The sequence below is a fragment of the Sinocyclocheilus grahami genome, unplaced genomic scaffold, assembly GCF_001515645.1.
Source record: "Sinocyclocheilus grahami isolate Dianchi unplaced genomic scaffold, SAMN03320097.WGS_v1.1 scaffold113.1, whole genome shotgun sequence".
Taxonomy (NCBI): Eukaryota; Metazoa; Chordata; class Actinopteri; order Cypriniformes; family Cyprinidae; genus Sinocyclocheilus; species Sinocyclocheilus grahami.
The window spans coordinates 88,314-99,759 of NW_015505292.1; the positions used below are offsets into that span (position 1 = coordinate 88,314).

General features: G+C 34.4%; 1 protein-coding gene and 1 pseudogene across 1 annotated transcript in view; one reads left to right on the top strand and one right to left on the bottom strand.

The window, feature by feature from the left end:
- Window positions 1–1,824, top strand: part of LOC107589212 (dickkopf-related protein 3-like) — a 10,363-nt gene extending 8,539 nt beyond the window's left edge. Inside the window, exons 5-7 of the mRNA XM_016277575.1 lie at window positions 258–402; window positions 1,023–1,173; window positions 1,514–1,824. Coding sequence (XP_016133061.1) covers window positions 258–402; window positions 1,023–1,173; window positions 1,514–1,571 — 354 coding nt within the window. The 3' untranslated portion in view covers window positions 1,572–1,824. The remainder of the gene's footprint in view (window positions 1–257; window positions 403–1,022; window positions 1,174–1,513) is intronic.
- A 1,385-nt stretch (window positions 1,825–3,209) lies between these two features.
- The window catches only part of LOC107589157 (fatty acyl-CoA reductase 1-like), a 22,368-nt pseudogene continuing 14,131 nt past the window's right edge, over window positions 3,210–11,446 (bottom strand).

Here is an 11,446-nt window from a genome sequence, read left to right on the forward strand (position 1 = left end):
ATTTATATATATATATATATATAATTATTACTATTTTATATACTATTTAAATGTATGTGTGTGTGTTTTTCAAAAGTTATATTTTATTTTACATATATAATTATTGAATTATATTTAAATTGCATATATCGTTTTTTGTATTGAATTCTTTAATTCAATAGTGAAAACTAAATGTATTATATTTTAGCTAATTTAACAACAACAAAAAAAGAAAAGATTATAATGCTAAATTCCTTTTCTGCTTCTTGAATTCACAGGAGTGCACAAAGGACGTGGAGTGTTGTGGAGATCAGCTGTGTGTGTGGGGTGTTTGCGCTCCGAACAGAACTAAAGGACAGTCTGGAACCATCTGCCAGTACCAGAGCGACTGCAGTCCTCAACACTGCTGCGCCTTTCACAAAGGTTCTCTAATCTGTTTAGATTATCATAGTTTTACATTTTTAATCATTCATAATTTTATGATGGATTTCCGTGTTTTAAGATTTAACGTCTGAGACCATGATAAAACTAATCCTGTAAATAAAATGCATTTTAAAAGTAGCTAAAATAAGTAAAGGCTTACGTGAACGTTTTAACCTTCATTTAACCAAAATAAATTTTTTTTTAGTTTTAATTAAAAAATCAGCCCTTAGGACATAGAAGTGCATGTATAAACAACCATATTAGATATCAATATAAGCAGTTGGTTATGCAGTAAAACATCGGAAAAATATCCAGTTTCACTGGGCCTCCCAGTCAGAAGATTTCCCTTCAAAGTACAAAATAATTGTTTCCTTGAATTTAGAATCGCACTCCTTGCTCACTCGGTTCACAACGTTCCTCAGTTTTCTTACCGTTCCCAGATATGCATTAATCATTCGCAAGATAAAAACTGTGGTTTTGATATCTCACCACATTTCCTGTGGTCTGGAGTCCATCTCATCCTAATCTCCTTCCTTTCTGCTGTACCTCTTTCTGTAGTCTCTGTCTCTCCCACCCTCCTCTTTTGAATATTTCTTTGTTTTGTTTTTTTCCCTCTCCAGCCCTGCTCTTCCCCGTGTGCCGCCCCAAGCCACAGGAAGGCCAGGGTTGCCACAGTCACCCCAATCAGCTGATGGATCTGTTACTGTGGGACGAGGAGGGGCCGCGGGAGCACTGCCCCTGTGCTACAGGCCTGCACTGCCAGCCTCTCAAGTGAGACAGTTTCTTCACACATATTCCTTGCATATGTCTAGCTGATGTGTTACACACAGCTAAAGAAGTTTGGCATGAAAACAATGACGTTTGCATAGACGACTGTGCTTTTTAGAACCGTAATCTAGCCACCCAGTCAGATTGCAGTTTGCTGGTAAGACAAAGCTCTAGGTATTTTAGTCTGCAGCATGAATCAGATGGGCACTATGAAATTTTATATATATAAAATATATAATTTTCTCTCTCTCTATATATATTTATATATAGTAGTGCATGTATATTTAACTAATTTTTTTTTTTCAGAGAACAAATACTCAAATTTATCTGTTTTATGTTACAGGAATAAATCAGTGTGTGTGGATGAGAGGAACACTTCTGGTGAAGAAAATGCGGACTGATCGCTGAATATTGATCAGTGTTGTAATTTTTGTCTCTATTTGTAGCATCAAAGTGCCTTCTTTTCCTCTTAATTCAATGAGAGGAGCTTTAATTTATACCTTCTTTTTTGTGTGTAATTTGTGTGCCACAACATCAAATGGAATGACAAAGATGTTTTAAAAAGAATAGTATTTTGATAAGACAATGACAACGTTCTGAATATGTGGACCTAGCTGGGCATTATATTCCTTCCAAATAAATGATTTCTTGACATTTTTGTCTGACTTTTCAACTTTTGAAAAGCAAATGTTTAAAAGCAAACATTTAAGTTTAAACATTAAATTGCTTGTTGAAATGTGAACAGCAGATGGCAGTATTGAATTGTGGTAGATCTGGATGAGGCAAGCAATTTACTGGCTTATTTTCACACAAATGTGAGGGTAAATGTTTTACAAAAACCTGAGAGATTCTGTATTGCTTATAACAATATTTTACTACCTAGTGCAGCAAGTTTTAAGATATGCGCTTAAGTTCTATAAAACGGTCATAGCCAATTATGACTCATTAAACTGAAAAATAAGTTCACAGTTTATTCTTAATTTCTTTTGGTTTACAAACGAAAGGCACCCATTGATTTTTAACCCTCCACTGACATTTTAATGTGGCAATTACAATTCTCCCAGAAACCAGACAGCTTAACATTGTAGGGAATAGTTCACTTATTTCTTGATTGTTACAGGATATTTAACAAAAAGTACATATAAGGCAGACAAAATAAAGAAAGGGAAAAAAATCTACATTTGTCCCATCAAGGCCTGACTTAAGCTTGATCTTAAGGAAGAAAAATTTATCTTTATAAAAAAACTGAAAAATAAGTTCACAGTTTATTCTTAATTTCTTTTGGTTTACAAACGAAAGGCACCCATTGATTTTTAACCCTCCACTGACATTTTAATGTGGCAATTACAATTCTCCCAGAAACCAGACAGCTTAACATTGTAGGGAATAGTTCACTTATTTCTTGATTGTTACAGGATATTTAACAAAAAGTACATATAAGGCAGACAAAATAAAGAAAGGGAAAAAAAATCTACATTTGTCCCATCAAGGCCTGACTTAAGCTTGATCTTAAGGAAGAAAAATTTATTATCTTTTTAAATTGCTGTGGGAAATGAAACATGAGGTGACCTAACACACACAAGAAACCCAATAAAGCCTGTTTTACCCAAGATAACTGATTATAAAAAAAAAAAATACTATATTTGTTTTATTTTACCCTATTTTGGGGTAACGCAAAATACTCAATGAGACCCTGAATACACAGAACTCATTTTCAAAAATCACTATTCCACTCAAACTCACACATAAAAATATGGATCCTCATAGAAGTGCTAAAATGAAGGCAGGGATTTTTTTTGTTTTGTTTTTATCAGTTCATCATTAATAGAAAAGACAGAATAGTTAATCTATATTCCACACAGTTAGTAACAATATCCATCAACTAGCGTTTCCTGGTATGATATTTAGCTGTGCAAAGACATCGGCTTGTATGACAAACATAACTTGACATTGTGATCGAAGCATGTGTGACCATAAAAGTAGCTTATATGGTGCATTTACATCTCTTCATTTCACTTGTCATTTTGTGTCATAAACAATCACTTCCGTTCCTATTTATTTCAAACATGGAAAATACTTAGTAGCAGACAAGGTTAAGTTTCAGTGCTTTATCTAAACAATGATTTAGAAAACACATATCCATTAGCTCTTTCACATTACTTCAACATTCAGACAGTTCACAGAACAATTTGGGTGAAAAAAAGGAAAGAAAAACACAGTCCAGTTAAATTGATCCATCACCCTCCTGATATATTGGACTCAAAGCGCTAAAGAACATAAAGACATTAAATTAGCCTACATATTTGGTTTTCTCAGACAGCTTTACACGAAAGATAACATGTTTTATGTACAAAAGCCCATTACCTGAACACTAATAAGTTATGGCAAGAAACAATTATCGTGCTTTAATCACGAGCGGAACGAATCTGTAAATTGTTCGTATAACGTCAATGGCTTTACGAAATGTCGACGCAAACCCGTCTGCTCGTGTTTATTAATAAGCCTCATAATTCTTAAAAGGTTTAAGCAGGTGAACAAACTGATGCTTGCGTTTGCTAGCATTTCTGAGGAAAACGTAAAAGTTTATTAATATCAGAGAAATTATTGACTAAAAGCAGTTGGCATGCTTTCACAAAAACCCAACGTAACGTTAAGTAGTACATAAAAATGTATTTCAAGATGACATTTTGGTATTGACTGAACACGACATTGTGAAGACAAACATAAGGCCAGGAATCACACTCCAGAGGCTTATTTTTTGGCGACACGTCAATCACTTTCAACTCAAAGATGGTGAGAGTATCGGAAAAAAGTAAGGCAAAAGACATGAATCTAACAAAGACATGGGGCACATGATGAATGTAATTTTTGAATTTAGGCACAGAGCTGAGACAAAGCCTTCTCTCTTTTTCTTCTTCTTGCGTTTCATTGATTACAGTTGGAAAGGGGCCAATGCCGCCAACAAGTATGAGCAGGTATGTAACCCATAATAATCAAGAGTCGCCCACAACCTGTTTGCATTCAGGAGGTGGAACAGGTACAGTAAATGCTCAAACACGCTCGGCACGATCGCAGTCGCTCTCATTGTGCTGAGAGAGCTTCTTGGACCTCAAGCCCTGAAAATTCATGCTTTCTACATAGCAGATGAGTGCACTTTGCACCCTGTGATGTTGAGGGCGCACTTGCGCAGGAGGGGAGGATTGCGGATACTACGCCCCGTATGCTTGACCCTCAGATTCTGGAGTGTCGCAAAGCAGAAGTGTATGCATAGCCGGTGGGAAAGAGGGGTGGGGAAAAGAACAGTTGGGGTGGAATCAGTATCTCATGGTGCTGGAGGCTCTGAAATAGGAGAGGAACTTGAAGCACAAGCTGACGACGAAGTACCAGATGTTTCTGGCCATCTGCGAACGGGCGATGAAAATGCGCCAGATTAAGACTACCAAAATGGTGTTGAAAGTGTAGCGAATGTTCCGCAGCCTACAGGAAAAGAAAACAGAGAAAAATTGACAAAAAGTAAAAGTCTTCAGTGTCACATGACCATTCCGAAATCATTTTTGCTGCTTAATGTTTTTGTGGAAACCATGACACACTACCATTTAAAAGTTTAAGGTAAGATTAAAAGGAAAGAAAGAAAGAAAGCAATTAATACTTTTATTCAGCAAAGACCCATTAAAGACCTGTTTACACTAGTGCGTTTTCGTTTTTAAATGAAAACGATCCTCGTCTACACTTGCGCTTTCACTGCGTTTCAGAAACGTACTGCATCTGCACTACACAACCGAAAACGCAGGTCACATGACCATTCATGCAGGTACAACAATGTGCATGATGTCATTGTTTACACGGTCGTCAAGGATAAGCAGAGCGAATGTGGGCAGCCATGCCATCGTTTTCAAAAGTCTCTGTTTTGGTCCATTTACACTGAAATGCAACAACTTCAAACTAAATCGGAGTCTGCAGCGTTTTCGAAATTCTCCATTTTCGAGGGTTGAAAACGCCGGGGTAGTGTAAACGACGTTTACGTTAACGTAACCGTAGCAAAAGTTATGCGTTTTAAAACGAAAACGCACTAGTGTAAACGTAGCCTAAATTTATCAAAAGTTACAGTAAAGACATTTTGTAAGACATTACAAAAGATTTCTATTCCAAATAATGCTGTTCTTTTGAACTTTCGAATGATCAAAGAAGCCTGAAAAAAAGGTATTACTGTTTCCACAAAAATATGAAGCAGCAAAAACAATGTTTTTAACATTGACAATAATAACAACCAATAATAGTAATAATTTAGCAGCAAATCGGCATATTAGAATATCTTCTGAAGGATCATGTGAAACTGAAGCCTGGAGAAATGGCTGCTGAAACTCAGCTTTACCATCACAGGAATAAATTACAAATATTTTCAAATATTTTAAGCTGTAATAATATTTCATAATATTACTATTTTTACTGTACTTTTACTCAAATAAATGCAGTTTTAAGAACGTGTTACACCCAACACATTGTTAGTCACGCACACATTAAAAAACCTAATGTTAAACCGCCCAAAAGTGAGGAAAAGTCACATGATTTTGCACATCTAGGAATTTGTTTATAAAATGTGTTTTCTTTAAACTTTAAAACAAGTGAATAAATGTATCCACCTCAAGCAGGCATGTATGAACATTGTGGAACTTGTATGCACATCTTGGAATTTCCATTCCGTATTTTTATGCAGCATGATAAATTTTACAATTTATTTGCAGCGACCAAAAGTCACATGGTGTGGTATATGGGCAACTGGTAACGCTGCCCTCTCATTCATTGATCTGCTAACCGCTATGTTATGCTCACATGTTCTGATAATAATAGCTTTCTAGGACTAAACATTATTTGGATAATTGGCAAAAAAAAAAAAAAAAGTTCAATATCTTAACCCTACTGTTTGACCTACCTGAAAAACTAAAAAGCTATTTATTTAATTTGAAGGCCTGTTGTTATTTTTTATTTGTGCTATCATTATTAATTTCTTTATTTGTTCTTATTTTATTACTGACTGCTTACTTGTCATTTTTTATTCAATTCAAAGTTTGAAATCAAGCTATCTCGTGCTACTGCACCAAAATTACCCCACTGTAAAATAAAAAAAAACACTGAGTGAGCAAGAATTTGTGAGATAGCTAGTTATAATGGTAATTAAATAATGTCTACATATGTATAAAAGCCTACATTAAAATCTGTCATATAAATTGGTCTCTTCATTAGAAATTAGCCTACTGATTGCCACCATTGATGGACACATTTTTTTTAACAATATTAAAAATATCTGTATGACATTATATTCTGCAGTTCTTCCCTGTTGTACCGAATATCTAAACTTTTCAAATTATCATATCGAAGTTAGAAATTCAAATATTGTGACAAAATTATTTTTGTAGGGTGCCACAAGTTTGTTAAAATTTCCAAAGGGTGCCGCGACTAAAAAAAGGTTGGAAAACACTGACCTAGAGAACTTCAATACATACTTGTTCAAGTGTTTGCGTGCCGCTGGGAGTCCTGACAACTCTTCATTGAGAACATACTTCTTCGTGCCCATGCAGTAATTCTCCATGTATTCTGCCCAGTGTAACTGTCTGACATCAATATTAAATACCTGAACAAGAAAAAGATGTTTAAGACATTCATTGAGTTAAAGCATTAATAAAAGTCAGAGCTATGAATGAACGTTTCATTGACAACACACAAAACCTCCGATTTTCAAATAGCATACTGACACGTTTTAAGCGACATGAGACTCATTTAACTGTGCCAATGGCAGACTGTGAGTGTATTAATAAAAACACACACACCTTCTTGTCCTCAGATCCCATCTGGTTCATGAGCATGGTGACGTTGTCTGTGTTCCACACCCACGAGTGGCTCGTGAAGTACTCCAGCACCATCATGGCCTTGTGCAACCGAGTGATTGTCTTCATCATCCTGCATCACCACGGAAACAACGCAGGGAGCAAGCGGGAGAAAAGGAGAGACATGTGAGCGTTAGCTTCAGATGAGCTTTGATGGGGGCTGGAAGTGTAGTTTGAGTCTTTTTCCCCCCTCATTTAATCCTCGAAAGCGCAAGCGGTTTAATAAGAGCAGATGGCGACTGAGACTACGACAGAAACCACAGCTTGTAAATGACTTAAATTGGTTTGGTTAGCGATAGTAACAAACATTCAACTCAATGGTCTATTATATAAAAAAATTCAGGTTAATAGTGAAGCCCACTTCTGCCTCATAGTAAAAACAAATTGTGAGAAAGCTTAAATATGAATTATTCACAATATTTGATATAAAGTATCAATTATGATAAATAAATCTTTAATTGCAAGATATTAAGTCTTTTTTTCTTTGAGGCAAAAAACAACTCCACAGGTTAGTTTTCCCAAATAAAGCAAAATATTTTGGCTTGATTTATTAAAAAAAGTCAAACAAAACTATTAAATAAAAATAAAACATAAAATAAAAACAAAATTAATAAACAAATAAAAATGAAAAAGTACAATAAAACAAACAAAACAATAACATAAATATGAAACAATAAAATTTAAAACAAACTAAATAACAAAACAAAAAATAAAATTAATTAAACAAGTAAAATAAACAACACAAAATAAAAATGAAGCAAATAGAATAAAATTAAACTAAATAACAAAAAATAAAGATTAAACAAGTAAAACAAAAACAAGAATATAAAATAAAATAAAAATTATAATAAAATAGAAACAAAACAAATACTCCTCAGTTAGTGAAAAATAATAATTGCAGAATGTCTCCAACCCTTTCATCCCGTAGCGTATTCGATTCAGGTTAGATCCCATTACAGCACTTCTGAACCACAAACCTTTGGCAAACACAACTGTGGATTCCCATGATCTGGTTGAACAATGATCACACTGTTCAAACCTTGCAGGATCTTGTAAGGCACCTGGGCGCATTTGTGTACTTGAGATTCTTTCTGTGTGATGCTTTGTGTATCTCTATAAACTATACCAGGTGTACAAGTATGCCAAATTTTAGGCTTTATCTGACAAAGCACTTTTGAAGTTGAATGCAAATGTCCAGAAAAGCCCAGTTTCCCATCAAGATCTCTTATTGGTTGGATAGGGAATGACTACATGCATTGTATTAACTCATTTAAAAAAATCTAATTCAGAACATTCTCATGGTGTTAAACCCTTCAAAACCTCAATTATATTAACACTTGCACCTTAAACCAGACGCATGTCAGCAATACACCAAATTTGTCGAAGCTGCATGAGCAGAAAGCCACACTGAACTGAAACACATCAGATTTAGGGTGCATATCCAGTCATTTCATCTCCAGGTACCAAACACACCTACTCCCTACAAATAAAAGCATTTTTGCATGAATGGATAATTGTCAAATATGCAACCAATGTTTCCCTATTTCCCAATGTTTTTTGTTTAAAATTAGAAGGATGCAACCTTGCAATTTCTATATTGGTTGGTTAAACCAGAGAGTTTCAAACCTTTTAACGCCAAGGACCCCCAAATGTGACCCCTTTTTGAAGGACCAACTTTTTTTTTAGAGATACAGACAACTGTATAATTATGAGCAAAGAAGCATTTACATCGCGTGAGAGAAATATCAATGCAAACAATAAGACGTATTATAAATGAATAATAATTTTTTTTTTTTATATATATATATATATATATATATATATATATATTGTCACTGTAAATAAAATACAAATAATTAAAATATTCTTAGGAAAATTTGTATTATGTAGTATTATGTTGGCAGCATATATTTTTTCTACCCACTATTAGAGAAAGGTTAAATAAAGAGACAAAGACATTAAAGTAGGGGTGTAACGATTCACTCATTTTCTCGATGCATCGATTACAAACCCTGACGATGCAATGCATCAATCTTGAAACATGGATTTTTGAATCGCCGATTTCGGACAGTAATCGATTTAAAACGCTAAGAATCGAATGAATCGCGATTTCTATAGCAATTCAATGCTTTCAAAATATATACACATTAAATTACTACAAGCACAAATTAATGGAGACCTTGAACAGTGTTCGTGCCTCGCATCTCTCCTTCACGTGCTGAACTATTTACCGCCTGTGACTGTCACAGGATTGCGCTCGCGCTCAGTTCGTCTCACTACTGACACATTTTTTGAGCAGCTGATGTGTGGTTTTATCTGATAATCAGATGCATGAAAGTAGCGTTCGTTGCTATAGCAAACAGACATCGGGCGCGTTTTCTTTCAGGATCATCATTCGCCGATGGAGAGGAAAAGTTAAATACTATAGCATTTTATTGTATGAAAATGAGATGAAGTTTTCGCACTGAAAGAGAAGTGATCTCACGCTCATAGAATTAAGACGTGCCAGGCTATATCTGCAGCTAATCTGAATAAAAAGCTAAATGAACTGATGAAACGTTAAGACAATAAGCACAATAAATAAATACAATTTATGAATGATGCAGTGCTAATTAACTGACATATCATTTATTACAGTACAAAGACTATAAAGTATATTTTCTACCTTATTCTGTGCAGAAAATTGTTTGTAGTATATAAAACAATCATAAAATTGCCATTAGGAAAAAATTATTACAAATGATTGATTATTGTCCAGAAGTGTATTTGATTTCTTATAGCAAATTCAAAGTAAGAGTTAAGAAAAGAATTCCTTGTAAAAAAAAATAAATAAAAAATAATAATAATGTACATACATAAAATTATTGTATTTGACATTTCTGTCACTTCTGAAATGATGGATACGCCCCTGGTGTGACAAAATGTTAGCCTATACATAATACTTTTTTAAAGCTCTTTTTAAAAAAATCTTGGCTTACATACATTTCTACATATGCCATGTCATGCCATAGCATAATTAAACTAGCATCTAACAACGAACAAAAGTGTTTTTTTTTCTGCAACCTATGGTTCTGTAACCATAAAGGCTGCTGTGTAATTTGCTCCCTGACTAAGCATTTAAAGAATTTAGGGGAAACATTTAAATAATCCTGTGAATGCACTTAAAGAATGAAGAATCAAATCGTTAATCGAACCGAATCGAATTTATCTGTGAATCGAATCGTTCTGAATTTGCAAAAATCGTTCTTGAATTAAATCGAAAACCTATGAATCGTGAATCAAATCAATTCGCTGTCTACCCAAAGATTCACAGCCCTACATTAAAGGGGTCATATGATGCGATTTCAATTTTTCCTTTCTCTTTGGAGTGTTACAAGCTCTTGGTGCATAAAGAAGATCTGTAAAGTTGCAAAGACTAAAGTCACAAATCCAAAGAGATATTCTTTATAAAAGTTAAGAGTCAACCACGCCTACCTAAAACGGCTCGTTCTAACACGCCCCCACATGTCTACATCACGATGTGGTAAGATTTGCATAACGCCGCCCAAATGTTCACGCAAAGAAAGAAGGCGTAACTTTTATTCTCGCTGTAGTATTGTTGCCGCCACCATGTCGTGAAGTCACTGTGTTTTGTTGTTAAAGCGAAACTACTTTGTTTACTACTTTGTTTGGCCTTCCAAAAGTGGACGATATCGCTTCATCATGCCTAGAGCTGATCCATGCTGGTCGCTGAGGAAATACATCAACTTCGCGCTAAAAGCGTAAAAAGACAGTATAAGTCATTATAATCCGTAATTATGTCCCCACTGGATGCAACAAATGCCTAGTTTATAATGGGTTTTAATGTTTTTGAATCGTCGCTCCAGCCGGACAGGGCATTACATTATGGTAAGGGGCGTAACATTTCCATCACACGCTTGAGGTATTCGGCCAATCACGACGCACTGGATAGCTGGCCAATCAGAGCACACCTCGCTTTCAGACTGATGAGCGTTGTAAAAATCTACGCGTTTCAGAAAGGCAGGGCATAGAGGAGAAACAATAATGTTACAGTATGTGGAAAATAATGTGTTTTTTGAACTTTAAACCGCATAAACATTTCATTACACCAAATACACAAAATAATGTTCTTTTTAGCAACATCATATGACCCATTTAAAGATAAAAAATATATATTTATTCAACAGAATAAAAATCTTAATCTTAGGATTTCTGAGTCAAAAAAAAATAATAATAATAATGTGAAATTAAAACACATTTATAGCCATTAACGCATATATATATATATATATATATATATATATATATATATATACATACACACTATATTCTTCTAACTATATATATATATATATATTTTTTTTTTTTTTTTTTTTTTTTTTAAAATAAGGCAA